The 18,136-nt window shown below is 43.9% G+C and overlaps 1 protein-coding gene and 1 long non-coding RNA gene across 17 annotated transcripts in view; one reads left to right on the forward strand and one right to left on the reverse strand.

Moving 5' to 3' along the window:
- Nucleotides 1-18,136, reverse strand: part of tspan4a (tetraspanin 4a) — an 80,070-nt gene that overhangs the window by 13,125 nt on the left and 48,809 nt on the right. For all 4 annotated transcript variants that reach the window (XM_029144102.3, XM_041069999.2, XM_029144101.3 and 1 more), the window contains 3 exons: nt 14,066-14,140; nt 3,223-3,324; nt 1,124-1,255 (listed from right to left, as the gene is read on the reverse strand). In XM_029144102.3, coding sequence (XP_028999935.1) covers nt 1,124-1,255; nt 3,223-3,324; nt 14,066-14,140 — 309 coding nt within the window. The remainder of the gene's footprint in view (nt 1-1,123; nt 1,256-3,222; nt 3,325-14,065; nt 14,141-18,136) is intronic.
- The window catches only part of LOC114852059 (uncharacterized), a 63,989-nt gene that overhangs the window by 6,147 nt on the left and 39,706 nt on the right, over nt 1-18,136 (forward strand). For 9 of the 13 annotated variants that reach the window (XR_008694183.1, XR_008694184.1, XR_008694182.1 and 6 more), the window contains exons 2-3: nt 7,602-7,740; nt 9,693-9,949. This is a non-coding gene — a long non-coding RNA (uncharacterized LOC114852059). Of the gene's footprint in view, nt 1-7,601; nt 7,773-9,692; nt 9,950-18,136 lie in introns of those variants that run through there. The other 4 variants (XR_003785306.3, XR_008694181.1, XR_003785311.3 and 1 more) reach the window with 2 other exon arrangements.

Genomic DNA, 18,136 nt, shown 5'->3' on the forward strand with positions numbered 1-18,136 from the left:
CGCATCCTGCTGCTGGGATGGCGCTGCCTCCTGCGGCGCCGTCCGCCTCGACTCCTCAACCGCCTGGATCAGCGTCCGCCTGGAGGACGCTGCCATGCGGAGTGGTCCCCGGGGACATCGTCCCAGCTCAAGGGCACTAAGAGTGCCATCCTGGCTCAGCGGCTGCTGGGCAGGGTCTCGCCACGCCATCACCCTCCGTGAGGGAATCCCTGAACTTCATGTTTTCTTGGTCATGGACTTTTGTAGTGTTTGTGGACTCTTGCTTTGGCCCTCCTCCGGTCCTCCCTCCACCCACCCTGCTCATGTACCTTGAGGGGTGGGGATTCGGTCCCTCCGCCTGGGACCACCCTCCGCCCGCCCTGGTTTGGGGGGGGAGGCTTCCGTAGGCGCCGTGGAAGGCGCCATAGGGGGGGGGGGTACTGTCATGATCAGTGTCTTTGTCTCTAGTTGTTCCCTGTTTTCACGTCATGTCCTCCTTGTCTTATTTTGGTTCCAGGTTCCAGTTCCGGTTTTATTTTGGTAGCACTCCCAGTTTCTGTTTCCGTTCTTGCGTTACTTCCTGTTATCAGTTCTGTTCTCCCTAGTTCATTACCCACACCTGTCGGTAATCAGTTAATCAAATCACTGTATTTAACCACCACCTGTGTCCTTAGTTCGATGCCAGATTGTCGTATTCTAGTTCCCTGAGTGTTCGTGTTTCCCGTGTCCTGTTCCTGCCCGTATCATGTATCCTGCCCGACCTTGGATTACCTACTTACCGTGAGTTTTTGCCTGTTCCCTGTCTGTACTTTCGCCGAGCCTTTTCTGTGTATGACCTGGACCGTCTGACCGTGCCTTTGAGAATAAACCCTTTTGTGGATTATAATATCGCCTCCGTGCTGTGCATGTGGGTTCGCCGTCTGCCTGCTTCGAGTTCCTGACAGTAAGACACTCCTGGAGTTTATGTAAGATGCTATTCTGAGTTTGCTTGTGTTCTGCTTGTTCTTTTTATTGCATAAACATGTCCAGACTAAGGACAACAATCATAAACACTTGAAATGTGACTATGAGTCAGCACCGCAGCAGGAGGTGGAGTGGCCTGTTTCATGCTCTGTACTGAAGTGACGCGGTGAGGGGGACGTACCGCCGTCCACCACGTTCCCGGGTTGTCCAGCCCACAGTTGTCGCTGTACTCCAGGCAGCAGGAGTCCGGCACGCGCGTGGCGTTGTAGACCTCGAACCAGTCCGTGTGGTTGGTTACGCCACAGCAGCGAAACTGCACCAGAGACAGATAAGTCATCAGACCGTGGCCTTTTATTATCACTACTATGAAAAGCTAATGCATAACAAATAAAACATCCTCCCCCGATGGAAACTAAAATGATTTACCTGCCAGGAATAAGATTTAGCAGCTAAAGCAGTTCATGTGTGCAGAACGCTGAGAACACTTCATCTCCCTGATATTGAGCTGCTCCCTGTTCTATGATGCACATATCATTTATGTCAAAGCCCTAAATTCATTTTCTAACTTCCCGGCGTATTTTTGTCCACATCTTGCTCCTGTGTGATTGATATGGATTTTTTATAAGGGATCATGACTTTCACCACAATTCAATCCATCAGTATACATCGTGAAAAGATAAAGTGGGCCTGATGTTTTGTTCGGTCAACAGGCTTTAATTCAGGAGCGGTGCCGCTCCACACCTCTGCTCGTGCACAGAATCAGGAGTTGTGTGTTAATTCAAAACTTGCTTAGCTCCTAAAACAATGGCATGAGTTTCTGCTTTATTATGAAGTTTAATAGATTTGAAGCTCAGTTCTGACATTTAAGAACTAATCACAGACTGAACACTGCTTAGAGTCGTAATAATAAAATGCTTTCACATCAAAAAGTAGGGGAAAAAAGCTTCTGTGTCGTCTTATGGCGCCTCGTCGATTTATTTCACTACAGACTTCATCTCCTGTATTTGCAGTAGATCCTAGTGGCCATTAATAATATTCAGGGTGAACTTTGCTGCAGGGACATCTACTGTATCATCTATTCAGTGACTCAGCATGTATCAGGGAGCTCGGGAGGGAGCGGTGACAGAATGAGAGCTGCCTTTTAATGGTCTCCATCTGAGCCCCACTCAGACTTTATGGAGCCTCGTACATTCACAGCAGCTCTGATCTGACAGACAAAGTGCACAATCACGCTCGCACGCAGACGTTTTAAAGTGGTCCCTCATTGATGCAGATTCTGTTCATACTATCATCCTCTACACGGAAACAACACTTAGCATATTAACACCTACACACGCAGACACACATTTGCATAGATTATGGATTTTGCAGGTTGCATACACTCAGACAATGCCTGCACAGAGGAACCAAATGTTGGGTGTTAACGGAACATTTTGTGTTGGAACAAGCTCCAAAATGTGAACGTGTGATTTGACAAAGGGCTGTAGAGCCCTGAGGTCTGGGTTCTATTATCTGATGCCCAGCAGCAGCAGCAGCAGCAGCAGCAGCAGCAGCTAGTGTGTCTGTGTGTCGTCCACCTTCTGCCACCCTTACTTCCAAATCTGCATTCCTCACATTGTGTTTTCTTCGCAATGGAATTTATAAAAATATATAAATCATACAAAACACAAAAGCACATCAAAGTGAGAGCTCAAAACAAAGATTACCTCAGAGACACTATGATGGTTGCATTAATCTTTGACAGCATTATGCTGCAGCATTTAAACTTGAAAAAGCGCCGGGTTTTTAAACTTCTTTCTTTTCATGCCCCTTTGTGTGAAAATAGGAAGTATTTTTTTATCAAAGAGTTTCTAAATGTCCAGATACTATTACCTAAGGAGGATTGCAGCGTTTATTCACATTTTACATAAAATGGAGGAAAGTAAAGCAAATGGCCCTTCAACATTTGACGACTCCCTTTTAATTGAATGTGATCACAGCGGTGCAAACAGGGAAACCCTGCCAACAACAAAAGTAAGCATTGTCACAATGAATAATGCAGTCAGAATGTCATGTATCTCAGCGTGTGTATCTAAGTGACAAGGTATTTTGCCAGACTTGACTCGTTAAATGGCCTCAAAGTTAATATTGAATGTGCTGTGATGTTCACAGAATGTTTTTAAAGCATTGCAGCCTCAGGAAACTGTGACTGAGGAAATAAAACACGCCCTAAACATCAGAGATTCTTTTTAAATGTCTCCCAACCGGTGTTTTAGGTTGTTCCCCCTCCCGCGGCCTTACATCGGTTTGTACTATCATCCAGGCGTTGGTCAAGCCCACGTTGCCCTCTGTGCCGAAGAGCTGGAGGCCTTTCTTCAGATCCCTCTGGGCGTAGTGATCAATCTGAGAACACAGTAGAAGTGAGAGATCCGAGCAAGGCTGCTGTTTAAAATATCAGTAAAAGGTTCAACAATTGTACATCTTAAGAAAACTGAACCACCAAATGTTTCAGTCCACTAGGGTTTAGTACATGGATCTGCTAGAAATGCCCCGAGTCCAAAACAATTGTTTTTTTACCAGTCATGAAAAGAAACAGTCAAAACCATAAAACCGTCTTAGTCAGTGACTGCATGTTGTGAGGAATAGAGCATTAGGAGAGGGTTTTACCAATTATCACTTCAGTTAGAGGTAAAACAGAACATCTAATGAGACCGTGGACCAGTGCTCAGAACAGAGCCCTGTTTATCGTGGGTGTATGAACAGCCACTTAAGAAAAACAGATTCAAGTACAGAAAAACGGAAACGCTGCCGTTCGTACTAATAATTGTACAACATAATAAAGTGGCGACAGTGGGAAGGGCTTCGTGTAAAAGGACTGAACGCTGCAGGATGGCAGGTTAGAAAGGCCCGTTTGATCAACACGCTACACGCAGATCTGTGTGCATTTCATTCAGAAAATCTGCTTTAGCTGCGCAAACCTAAACAAACGAGATAAAGCCACTTAACAAAACCATCTTTTACCCGAAGCGCTGGAGCTCACAATGCAAATGTTGTGGAGCCAGTCACGGGGATAAACAAGCAGAAAACCCCCGAACAACTGAATCTAAAATACGATCGTTAACGAAGCAATCGCAGCTCGGAGACCATCTGCAAAGCGCGAACGCGACCCGGCTCCTGTTGTTTACACATTTGGATGTCAGGCCCACGGGACATCAATCACATTCTCCTCCGACCTTGTCCTCTCATACAGGTATTCAGCCTGTGAGCTGCTGCAGTCAATCTCCACCGTAAGTCACCGAGATTAAATGTGGCTGCTTACATTTAGTAATCAGCGATATTACAGCATATTAAATATCAGTGGTCGACTGATTAATCGATCAGCTGAGTAAATGGGCCGATCTTTGACATTTCCAATTAATCAGCATCTGCAGCTTCTGCTGGGAGAGTTTTACAAGGAGAAAATTACAGCGTACCAATGTGGAAAATTATTTAGGTGCATTTGCGCCAGTGAATCACTGGGATGCACTTCATTAGCAGTGGAGCGATGAATTTGATTAGTTTCTGTAAATATAGCCTTAATGCTGCAGCCTCCTCTGTGACTACTGGCTGTGACTAAGCTCAGCCGATGCAGAGGACAAATGGACTAATGAAGGCATGAAGGCGTGTAACTGTACGATTAAAAAGTCCATTTTGTTTCTATAGGACCTTTTTATAAAGAATCATTTCAGGGCACGTCCCATTTTAAAGAAGCTGGTGGGCGTGCGGCAGCTGTCTCAGCTGTCTGAAAACGAGGTCCGCTCACTGGAACAGGTAATTAAAACAAGTTTTAACCAAGAACAAACATTTGCTTTCTAATGCCCACAGTTTATATTCATGATGTCAGATGTTTCCTCTGGTGAGTGGCTCCATAACTACCACAGCGCACGAGTTCCCACAGCATTCATCATGATATAACAGCTACTGTACCTAAAGACTCTGAAAGGACTCTGATTGAGAAAGTGGTTGATTTATTGATTTGAATGATAAACTGTCTGAGGCTGCTTTAAGTGCAGATACACAGAGTAGAGGTTACTTTAAGGTTTATGTGTTGTGTATATAATACCACTCCTCTGGTGACTTACATCATTGTGCTTTAAGAATCCAGCACAGGAGACTCTCATGGCCCATTTGGTAAAGAGAGGCTTCTGAAGTTTAAAATAAAATGGAGAAAAGGCGAATGCTTTTTGTTCAGATCTAAGTAGGTCGTTAGTAAAGTGTGACTGTGCAGCAAGCAGACTGTGCATAAGCCATGTCTGCTTTTAGCTGCGTATCGATGTTGTCCTCAGGACTTCAGTCGCCCTTTAACTACAGCAGGCGAGTCAAAGATGGGCCATCAATTATTCATAGAGCAGGGATGCAAGGAGTGATAAGACATGTATATGGAGAAGGGAGGGAGGACGAGACAATGGGAAGGAATGGAGAGGAAGTGGGGAACTGAAGACGTACATGGGAGGAAGAAAATAAAGATGAGCCACAAGCAGATGAAGGACAGGACGTATCAAAGCAAATACACTATCAGACAGATGAAGTGGGAATATCACCACTGGACCACAGCCCTGACAGTATAGCGAGCTAAGAAAAGCAGCTTTCACTATGTGACAGGCCAGAAGAAAGGGGATTATTTCTGAAAGTAACACAAGAAAGTGATTTCACAGGAGCGGGAATAATGTGAGGCAAAATGTCCCAATTTACTCCCTGCAAACAGAGAATGTCCATCCCTCCTGTAGAAGGCTGAGATGGCAAACTGCACCAAACCTGCAACAACATTAGTGACTGCAGGAACTGAACATTGATTTGTAGCTTTGTAATGGTGTGTAATTCATCACGCCACGCGTTTGTTTAAGATGACGCCTGGTAAAAAGGTGGCGTTTCCGTATCCAGTCAACTCTGCATGAATCCACGTCCACGTCTCAAAGGGCCTCTGGATTAGTGGCGAGGCCGGGTTTATGGCAAATACTGGGGCGTTGTCCTTCCTCTCCAGGAGCCCAGATTACATTGACCCAGTTCAAGGGCACGCCTTTAACACACTGCGCTGATCTGCTGGCTGTGGACACAGTAGGTGTAAACCTTCGGATGAGTTGCATTGCATTCTAAAAAGCAGTTGTGGAGAATCAACATGTTTTTTCCCGAGGACAGAAGAAATCAATACTTTTGAACCTGGGCAGCTCGGTTCTAAAGCTAACTAACATTTGTAAAGTGGTGGTTCTGGCAGTTCTCCTGAAGCCCACAGTCAAAGCTTCTGTCTTCAGGCTCAGAAATAACATGCTTAATTATTAAAACGTGTGACTTTGCCTTTTAGTGACTGATCTAAGCCTTTAGCTCGAACAAATCATTTCTAAGTCCCAGCTCTTTCACCGTCCTTGGCTTCTAATCAGTCCTGATTAACTCTTGGGAAACCATGCGAGTAGTTAATCGATGCCACTGAATGGAGGGAAGCGGTCAACGAGCTCAGAGACTAGAAAGAATCAACAGCCTTAAGCACAGAGTATTTAAAGCATGAGGTCCAGTATCTCCAGTAGCTTTTAGCTGAAGTTACTTGTTTTTTGATGATGCTTTATTTTCAAGGTTTGTACCAAAGTTTTGAAGCGAATGAAAAAGCAGTTGGATGAAACTAAAATACTTTTAAAGCCTTTCGCTTGCAGCAACCGTTTTTAAGCTGCCATTTAATATTTGCTGTCTTTCCTGAACTTTCTGACATCGTGGTTTATTCTGTATTTTGAGCATTCTTTTCCCGCTGCAGTTAAATGAGCCTTCTGTTGTTATCACTCATTCAGTCTGGATGCTTTGCAGCTGAGTCTTTGCATCCAGTTCATGCAGTATGAACAGTCTGCTCAGGTTGGAGCCATCGTGTGTGTTCTGAATCCCTGGATTTGATTCCATGAGGTGGTGACTCTCACTTATGCAAAGTGGGTGTTCATAAAATTTATTTTGACTTGTAAGTTTGCAAAAACATTTTGGGACGGTTCTTGGACTGTTTCCTACAGAAATGCGTTTACAGGTTTACTGCCTCCGTTTCCGTACAGTTACATTCTGCTCCTAATCTGAATTTAAATAAATACATTTAAATTAGACTTAAATGTCTTATCTCTCAAATTTATATTATTAGCTAGTAGAGGATTGTGATCAGGACGTCTTTGTAGTTTGGCAGCAGCTTCATTTTTTTTTTTCTAAAATTATAAGTCTTGAAAGTCAGATATTTTATGAGCTTGATGAATTTGATGGAATAAGCTACACACACAGTCAAAGCTAATTTAGACTGTGTGAAATGGATTCAGAGGAAATATTTCTCTGAGTTTATGCAACCAGACAAACATCCAGACTCAACAGTTTTCATTTTTTTAGACAAACCTCATGCTGAAGTAATTTCATCCAGAGTGTTCAGTAAATTTAACTTCCTCTGTTACTTTTCCAGCTTGAATTCAAAATTGCAGACAATAACAACAATATACTGTAGTCAGAGGAAGATCGGCCTCAGCACGTGATCAGTTTCAGCATGTGATCGACTCTTTTTGTTTGTATTTGTAAAGGCAGTTTCTCCTCCAGTAAATGTGGGTGAATCTCTCTGTAGCTGTTCATAATAGAACAAGTCCAGCATCTGACTGCGCTTCTCTCCAACATGACTCCTTCGGCCTTTTTTACAGATAACCAGCGTCTTCCCCTCTGACCCTGAGCCTCTGGAGGTCAAGTAGAGGAGGGTCAGTGTGGAGCCTTCAGGAAAGACCGGTGCCTTTAAACAGCAGCGCAGTGAAAGCAGATGCTCACTTTACAACTGCCCTCTGGGTAATAAAATGTTTTCTGAATTAAAGAACAAATAGAGTCAAATCTGTTTATAATTGTATAAATGTTTTTACATAATATGTATTTTGGTAAATCACCCAAGATGAAGATACTGTTTAGACAAGCCACCAGCCCATTTTATTGCACACTAATGTCTGTTGACTGCTCAGTCAACTTGGATTCAGTTCCTCGCCGTGCAGGGTTTTATGTGTGTTGTCTTTGGTGACATCGGACGCCTGACTCCCCTGCAAAGATCCTTCCTCCTGCATCCGCTCGTTATGAGGACCTGACTGCAATCTAAATAATTTATAATTACAATCTTTGCAATTCCTCAACATAACATGCAGCACTCACTCACATTCCCTCGTGACATATTTTGTAAGACTCACAAACAAATGTCTTGTCTGTTTACCAATCATCTCAATTTGCCTCCTGTATTAGCATCGCCCTGATGTGGGTGTGTTTTAGTAATGTGATTAGCCAGGGGTGTTTTTCTAATTGCATTTCTCCGCTCTACATGAAATGAAAATTTTCCCAGGCTTGAAATGTTTACAGACAGGGCTGCTGCATTTTGATATCTTGACAAGCTGAAATGTTTTGACGGCTGATGCAGGAACAGTAATGATGTGGAAAAAGTGAAGCTATCACACCTGAAATGGGATTTTCAGTGCGTCTCACGTGTCATAAGCCCCCAGTTTAGATCTGTGATGCTCATGTAGTTTGCTGCATGAGTAGTTGCACCAGCATTTGAAGTAGTCTGTTCCCAAGTGGATACTTATTTTCTTATTCTTATGAAATTATTTCTGCACTCTTCTATTACGCGGTGTCTCAGGAGGCTTTACTATGATACATCCTCTCACTGGAGAAATCAGATTTTAAGGTGATTCACAAACTGAATCGTTTGAGGGAAGCTTCCTTTTCAGATGAGCAGGAAGAAACACTTAGTTATTTGGTTTCATCCTGTTTAGCATTTACATAAACACTCCAGACACAAACTAGATTGTTGCTTTTAAGCATAATTCTAGTTTTTTCAGGACTGATGAATTTATGAGCCATGTGTAACTGCTGTATAAACAGTTCATGAATAAGGGATAACACAGCGTTGGCCCAGAAGAGGAGAAGTACTTCCATTGTGTACCAAACAAGGCAAAACAAACAGGAGTCATGGAAGCTGCTCTGAGACTTTGAGCTAATTGCTGCCAGAGTGTTTGCAGTGACAATGCTAACAAGCTGATGTTTAATATGTATAATGTTCATGTGTTTACTGTCCTGGTTGCGTGTTAGCAGTTAGCAGCCATGGAAACGTGGGCTAATTGGCACTAAAGTCTCGACTATAGTACATCTGAGGATGGAGGCAGTAGACGTGAAATCAACAAAGTCTTTATCGTTCATTCTGTGAGAGACATTAATGTTTAGTCCAAAATTTCCAATCAACCGTTTAAACAAGACAATTATGAGTCTGGAGAAAAATGTGTGCTGCGATGCTTCTTTTCCTGAAGGTTGATGCTCCACTGTGGGAACATGACCAAACTAAGGTCTGCTAGACTTCATATTTACCCCAGAGCTTCAGTCACGTACGTGGCTTCATCAGCGGACGGAGGCTTCAAGTATTTGACAGACGTTTTATTTATCCTTTTAATTTGAGGAAGAATGTTTCCATCTCACTCACTATAACTGCTTCCTGCACCGGCAGGGTTAATCTTTAACTGTAACATCTACATGGTGTCTGTATGATCTAAAACATAGACATGGATATGGGTTCTAAATGGTCCCAGTTCAGTGTTCAAGTGTTTTTCAGTGTGAGTCACAGATATCCAGGTAGTGTCCATGACTCACTTTTACAGCACTAGCTCTTTCTGGGTCTCTCTGGGTCAGTGGATGCAGTCGGGTTCAACCATAGCTCTTCATGAGTTCCTTTTTCAAACTGCATTGCCTCATGTGGACTTGTCCCACAGCGGCCGTGCTTATAGGCGCATATAGAGACGGACGCCACACAGCCGTCAGCGCTGAGCAGCGGAAAACGGCAGAAAACGTGGCGTCGTGGAGACGGTGCTGCAGATGAGCTACGCTCCAGGTCCAGAGGGAGGATGGAGTCACAGCAGCACCAAGGACCGGCGTCCAGCGTTTTATGGCACGCGCTGGCCTCTGTCTGCTCACAACCACAGTCATAACGCAGACCTGAGCCCAGTCAGGGACCAGGCTCCATTTTAAGGTTGGAAAACATTTGAAATGTTTTGGCTGTAAACATTTCCCTCAGCTCTACGGTCATTTTTCTCTCCTCCTCTTCAAACCTCTCGTCCCCTTTTTACACCTGTTTTCTGATGTTTGTCAAAATCCACTGGTGTAAATTATAGAAAATAGTCGACTTGATCCGTAGATGAAGCATGTCGGGGTGAAGGCAGTGTAACAAGTGACAAGTCTTCCTCAGAAAAGAATTGTGTTCAACATCACAGCCTGATATCACAGAGAGCTTAGAGTATCTGAGGCCAGTTTTTGCTTTAATTTTTTCTCATCACTGTCAGATTGAAACCTTTTTGCTACAGGGCCTTTGTTGCAATTGGTGTTTGAACTCAAAGTTTTCACTAGATACAGAATCTGCTGTGAATCACTGATGGTGTCAGACAGGTTACGTCTCAATATTAATGCCATCAGCGTTTTGTGGCAGACATCTGTTCAGCTGCTCCCAGAACAGGTTGGACCAGAACCTAAAATATTTGGTTCTGTTATTTAAAATATTAACAAGCATTAAACTAATGCAGTTACAAAATCAAGCGTAAAATGTAAATAGTAAGGTGTAATTAACTTTATACATCAGCTTTCAGTTATTGATCCAATGTTGAATAATTTATACATCAGGCTCCAACTTCTATCAATATAGTTGCACAACACTTTGATTTCCACCTGTGCTGTGACCTGTCGAGGAGCAGGTGCAGGAATGGCCGATAATTTGCATCATGGATCGACTCGGCGTCAGCATTTTCTGTTGGTTGCATTCCATCCAGATTTATGGTTGTTATTGTTATTAGTGGTGTGTTCATTCATGATTCTTCCAATAGAGCTGATTTAGTGCAAACACAGTATTGCGATGTATTTTAAACATATCATGTAAAATGTGAATAATAGAATTATTTCACCTAGAAACTGAATTCTGGAGCCGTTTATGAGTAGTGGGTGCGTGAGCGCAGGAGTCAGACAGTGCAACAACCTCTACTGGAAGCGACTTCTGGAAAGTCTATAAAATATCAGCTGCCGAATGGATCAAAAAGGCCACAAAGCTTCACAAATGCCCAAGAAGAGCTTCACCATGACCACACAGAGATCTGCCAAACCACTACAGCGAGGCGTGGAGAGAATCACCACGATCTATCACACGGACGGGTAAAAGTACAGGCTCAGGCTCAAAGTACTGGGAGCGAAATGACCGAAACCTGCACGAGAGGAGCCCCAGTACAAAGGCTTCAGACGGAGAAGCATCTGTTTGTGAGGTGAAGTCAGGGTTTGAGCAGACGGAGGCTCCTGATGTGTCTGACTGTCAGAAACACAGCTTCACAAACACGTGTGCCTTTGTTTAACTGCTGCCTTCGCATTAGTAGCATTCAAAAGTAGTAGTAGTTTTACAAAAATACAAAATGAAAAAGACGAAATTGTAATGGAGACATTTAGTTTTGTGTAAAAACCCAAAGAAGCCTTATACCTTGTTGTCAGCTAATCTAGAAATGCATATTTCTGTAAATAGAGAGCTGCAGCTACTGTAAGATGATGGTTTTCTCTAAACCTTTACAATCACACACTAGTGTAACTCTACCATTACCAGGCCCATTAGTCTAAATCACTGTAAATTAACTAAAGGCCACTTCAACATATAGCCGCTCTCCTCCATCTGTACGGTTTCTACTCACATTATTGATAATGGGCTGATTCTGAAGTATAGATCACCATCAGCCCTGTGCTGCTGCTGTTGTTCTGTGTGTGGATCATTGTCTCTCGAGGTGATAATAACGGCGCATGGTCCACACAGCACAGCCCACGTGGACGCACGGGTGCTTTTAAACATCCATACATCAATTTTCAATATCATGCTGCGGAGTCGCGCTTCCTTTATCCACTTTGACACGGCCTCAAGCACTGAAGTTAAGCTCACTGGATGTTCATCATCCGCAACAACCAGCAACGTGAAACAAACGGTCACCGTTTGAGGCGCCTGGAAGCCAGTGAGCTGTTTGAAGTAGCTCCCAGCCGCGTCACACAGCTTTTTATTAGGTATAAAGCAGGTGTAATAAAGCGGGCCAGTGAGCGTGACCATCCCTGAAGCCGGGGACGGAGTTCATCAACATGCGTGTTCTCCGCTCGCTTTGAGTTCTGCCATCTGGAAGGAGGGCTGTGCATACTGGAGGAATGGCTCCGACTGCAGGACTGCTTCCAGGGAGTTACCATGGTGACGGACGAGGTGGAAAGCAGCGCGTCCTGATAATCTGAGATAGTGCTCTATATAGTGCAGGATCCTCCAGATATAACCAGTAATGAAAAGAAATGTCAGGTTTAAAAATATGCCTGTGTACAGTAGGTTTTCTGCTCTGCAGCGTTTAATGCCTCATGATATGGGCAAATTTGTATATGGCCATAAAATGTGAGCGTTGAAGGTGGGCAATACTGTTTCTGACCCTATTTCACCGAAAGTCAGGGCAGGAGGAAAGCGCAGCTACTGTGCTGTCAGTGAGCTAAATGCTTATGCCAGATACTATCATCTCTCTAAATGGCCTCTTATCACATGCTCTGAAGGCACGGACTCAGGAGCTCAAGTTCTTCTTGCTAGTAAAATAAAAAAAGTTAGTTTTTCACATAATTTAGTCAGAAACTCAGATTTGATCATTACATTATAGGCGCTGTTTTCTCCTGTGTAAAAAGACAAAATGCTACAGTGACTTGTGGTTCTAAGAGTGTAGACATTGTGTGTTATGTCACAGGGGCCTGAAGGTGAAAGTCTCCTGCTGTTTAAACTCTATCAGTGAGGTGATGGTAATGGCCACTCGTATTTCACTGGGAGTAATTTCCCACGGCGCTGCTCTGCAGAACTTCCAGAACCACCGCTAACTTTTTGTGTCAGTAAACTGAGTAGACGAGGCTGAATTATTCAGCGGCTGAATAATGAGCAGCGCTGAACACGATACCAGCAGAAAGGTGAGGCGTGACCAAAGACCAAGCTAAACGAGGCAGCGCTGATTGGCCGCCAGCCTGCACACACTCCAGCTGTCTAATAGAAATGCAGCACATTAGCCCAACATACAGTGATGCTAATATAATGTGGAGCGACCGGCCTGAGGTGTGTGGCGTAAACACACACCGAGGCCCTGCAGCCGCGGCCTTGGCCGGGGTCTTCAAGGACCCTCCGTCCCAGCGTATGAATAATGTAACACAAGCGCTGGTGACAGAGCTCCACACGCTGCGTCCACTGTGCTCAGATCAGCGTTGACTCAATCAGTTATAGCAGAAAACACGGCCTGAAAACATCTTCCACCCGTCATCGGTGAAGTGTGTTGTGTTGTGAACCTTTGTACTGGGCTCCACAGCTTCTCCACTGCTGTAACAGCGGCTTTGCATTAGAAGCTGACATGCACCTAATCCTCCACTCATTGTTTAGACAGCACCTGGAGCATGTTTTTCAGCCTTGAGTCATTCCCAGGATTAACCCAGACGTACTTTTGAATTTAATTCCCCACGTTCGCACTTAATCTCAGAAAGTCAAGATAGCACTCGTCATGATTTTAAGGGACCAAATAGAAAATTCAGCAGCCTTTAGGGTTTAATCAATGCATTCCTTGGAACAATAGGAAGATATTTATTTTACATCTTTAAAAACATTGTAAAAACTCAGCCCTTAAACCTCAATTAAGACTGAGATGGATACTCAAATCTGAGTCTTAGTGGGAGATGTAAAGAGATTAATATCTTGTTAGCAGAGGAATCGTTTATCTGTACGTTTTCTCTTGATTGTTTGGTTTCAAGCGGATGCTGTTTATGAACAGGTAAAGGAAATGGTGACACATTTATTCATCCTGTGATGCATCTGTGCCTCGCTCCCTCCCTTAAAGTAGCCCGTGTGCATCAGTCACACACATTTAAAAGGACTGGCTTTCATTAAAGCGTGGTTTATGCAGACCACCAGCTGACATCTTGTGGTCTTAACACTGCTTGTATGGTTTTAACTACCATGTTTTTGTTCGCGTCAGCAGTGGGACCACATTTAAGGGCTGGTAATGGTTCTTCTCCACAACCCTGTTATTACCTTGCTCATATCACAAGACGTACCAGAGCAATCAGGGTGTCTTACCTTATCTTGATAGATGAAGAAAAGCATGATGGACAGAATTTCCAGGACGAAGATGAGGAGGAGGAGGATGAAGAACTGTGGAGACAGCGAGAGAGTAATTTAATACCTTGCTTATCAATTTGTTGGGAAAAAACAACACAGCTGCGATAACGATCATGTGTCTGTGAGGAGTAGGACATTTGTTAAAGGGAAATGTGAGGAAGAAATTAAAGAAATGGCCACAGAGTGTCAAGGAGACGGAGTGGGGGGAGTTGAAAGTATGTAGGGACTGTAGTTCAATCAGCCTCAATATTTCTCCCTGACGGGAGAGCAGAGACGGAGGGAGGGTGATATGCAGCGCTCTCCATCCACTTTTAAATGTGTTAAAGCAGCCAGGTTTTATTCTCCACACGTCCCCCTCCCCGTGCTGCTCCATGGCTGATACATCTCCTTCTTGTGGGCCCATGCGGGTGCTTAAAAAGGGTTACGAGCTCATCCGTCAGCTCCTCTGCTCCGCCTCACGCGGGAGTGATCGTCTGAACCGCAGACGGGTAAAATATTTTGAGAGACAATGGCACAGCGTTCAAGACGCTTCCAAGAGGTCTTGATGAATACGTTGGATTATCAGTGGACGACTTTGGAGGAAGGTATTTATTTTTAGAGGAGTAAATTGGTGCCCAGAGGTTCGGTCCCTGCTGCTGTGCATAGAACAGGAAGGTCTTTATGAAACACGCTCTACATTTACCTTTACAGTCGATGTAAAGCTGGATGTGACCTCTCAGGAACATGAGGTAATAAATAAAGGTTTGCCACTTCCTGTAGTTTAATCTGAACTACTGCTGAGTCAGTTATTCACTTTTGAGCTACAACTACAGTAACTGAAGATGAGTTTTTAATGTCTTTTCTTCAAACAGTGTTCTTTGCTTTTGCACTAAAGCATTTTCACAGCTTGGTAGTTGAAAACAGCTGGAATCCAGCACAACATTACTGACTGGACCAGTCTGATGCTGGTCGTGCTCCTGTCGGCGCAGAGCTCAGTGTTCTGGCTGGTGGTGTTAATAAAAGTCTTATTAGCTTTTTTTAAACCGGCTCCACAGCGAATGAAATTAGCAGTTCTCTTTGCAGAGTATTTCTGGATGTGAAGATGTTTGCCAGCATGCAGACAATGCAAACGTCATTAGATTGTGTCTAAATGCAGCTCGGTCCAGGCTCCCTGGCCTTGTTTTGACAGGGAGCCACAGAAAGAGTGAGGCTAAAGCAGCGTAAAAACAGATTTCTAAAGCAGAGATGTTGTTTTTCAAAGCCATCATGGCTACACGTTTTCTTCTCTCCAGCCTCATGGTTGACAGTGGATGTATGTGTTGCTAGTTGCTAGACTGGCATCCAGCAGCGCTGTCAATTGCCCCCGAGGTCTTTTTGGCAGCACCTGCATGAATGAATCACTGAGCGTGGAGAGGATGAAAGCCTCTGAGGCAACTCTGGAAGGTGAGAGAGCAACTAGCTAACACACCAATGGCAGCATCCAGCCCACGGTGGCTTTGAGAGCATCTCCTGAAAAGAGCATCATGTGAGTCAAATAACCCTCCCAAATTTCTTTTGTTCTGTCAGGCTCCGTCGTCTGAATGTTCTGCTCCGTGTTCTGTAAAATTCCCATCAGGTGATTTTCTTGCTAAATGAATATGTTTCACTGCGGATTCTGAACATTTTCCCTTTTTACTAATTTAATCATTTAGCACTTCACCAGATAAAGCAGAGCTAAATCAGGCTACAGCCCTTGAGTCCAGCACTCCCAGTAACCGCAGCCAATCCCTCAACCAGAAACAGAGACCAGGACCGAGCAATTCCTCCTGTCCTGAACCTACAGCGGACAGTAAAGGGACGCTGGTAACTGTGAGGAAGTGATATTCACCAGGACCTGCAGCACAAACACACCGTCCCCGTGGCTCTCTGAGCTTTTCCCCATTAGGCTGCTCTAAATAAGTCATTGAACTGCTCTTGGATCGACCACAGTGGCCAGTGGATCATCTGATAGGAGAACGCTGCATTTAGCACAAGAACTAAACTGAATCAACTCGAGGAATTTCAAGCTGCGACATTAAACAAGTCACTGTTAACAAAAACATGCATTGTAGAACTAACTGTAAATGATTAAACTTCATCAGTGAACTGTGTAGGAAGACTAATACTAATGAAGGCAATTACGGCGAAAGCTTAGGAATGAGCAGTTTTCTCCTTATGAACAATAATTTGTTTAAGAGACACAACTTTGCAGCCATGTTAATGATCACGAAAAACATTTCTGCAGCTCAAACGGCTTTTTCTCAGAGCAAAAAAAGGGTTTTTTTAATTGAGACATAAAATAAAAAAACGGAATAATTTGTTCCAAATCGCTCTGCAAAGCTGTTGCATAACAAGGCTGTAATGATGCGCTGGGTTGTGTGTCAGACCCAGCAGGCAGTGGAAATACATTTGCATCTGCGCCTCTGTTTTAAGTGCGGTCGTTTGTCTTTAAGCTTTGTTTAAATGGACATTGATACAGTATCTGACAGCGAGAAATAAAACCGGATTTAGGGCTGTTTTGTTGTGCTGTGCACTGGAAGAGTCCGTGTGATAAATTATCATAAACAAAGACCCAGATCCTATTACAGAAGGACCAACGCAGGCTCTCCCTCAGTTGCCATTATTCAAACTGAAATACATTATTTTTGCAACACTGACTTCCAGCAACATAAAGGGGGAATTTATAGGAGCACAAAAAGCAGCAAAACAAGGTTATAAGTAGTTTATAGGCAGCAAAAGAAGGAGCGTTTAATAAACGCATGGCAACAACTATTTTGTTCAACTTATTTCTAAGCTAATCCTTTAGGTTGTGGGTTCAGGACCCCGGCTGCCTGTGGCTGGAGGCCGTTAGCGGGACGACATTGGATTCACATTCATTCTGATATTGATTGATTTAGATGTATAACATGGCTATTTGTTTAGCACTAATTGCTGGCATCCACTTAGTTTGTCTGTCGTTACCACTGACTTTATCCTGTTGGACAGTTAAAAGCACGTTCATCCAACATTCCATGGAGCGAACTAAAATATTTGATTTCTAATGAGACATTTCTTCAAGCCAACCGTATTCTAAGTGTGGGTGTGAAACCTAACAAATTAAAGCTCGGGTCTTAAAAGGTTGGAGCTGTATATGTGCTTATCTGAGATGTGTTATTCATTTTAAATGACTTTTACTATTAGTCCCCTGCAGTTTATAGTGAAATATAGGTTCTCTCATTACATTTATCTGACTGCTTGAGATGGAAGCCACTGTGCAGACGGAGGAATTTAACATTTGATTTAACCTTCACTGGAAGCATAAATTTGAAATGAATTAACAAACGTTGCTGCTAAAGAGAAACAAACTGAGGCCACTGAGTCCGAGGAGAGACTCACAAAGTAAAATATGAAAATGCTCAAACACGAGCAGCTGCAGAGTAATGAGTAGAATTTTTCTTTTTCCTAATTTCAAAAACAAACGCTGTGGAATGTGAGGTTTGTTTTTTGGGGTTGGATCCAGGACATGAGGTGGATCAGCCCTTTTCCAGCCCACGTTGGTACCGGTACCAGTGGCCGCCGTCGGATTCTCTGCGGCCACAAACATAAACATCGCTGAGGATGTGAGCGTCTACACAGTGAGACAACCTGGCGTAAAGCTGTGTAAAGCTGCGCGGATCCACAGACTCCTGATGTTATATCCTTCTCACATCACTTTCTCACATGTCACTTAGCTTCTACCGCTGTGTGCCGTTCATCCCTATGTACGAATGGTCCCACATGTCAGTAATCTCCGGCGCTGCTTCCAGCTGAAATCCTCCCGCTGATCACGGAGCGCGAGCAGCAGCAGAAGATGCATTTTTAGCCCCAGACTTCTTATTATTCTCCTCTCAGAAACACAGAGCCACAGTTTTGTTCTCCCTCCACCTGCACGTCGGCCGGCCGGTCGGCGCCGGAGCAGGTACCGGGGTAATGGTGTGTATGATCACAGTCAGTCTATCACCCAGATCACGTCCAGGGTGCTGTTAAACCCCTCTCTTCCAGCGGGGCCTCGAG

Source organism: Betta splendens, chromosome 3 (assembly GCF_900634795.4).
Source record: "Betta splendens chromosome 3, fBetSpl5.4, whole genome shotgun sequence".
Classification (NCBI taxonomy): domain Eukaryota; kingdom Metazoa; phylum Chordata; class Actinopteri; order Anabantiformes; family Osphronemidae; genus Betta; species Betta splendens.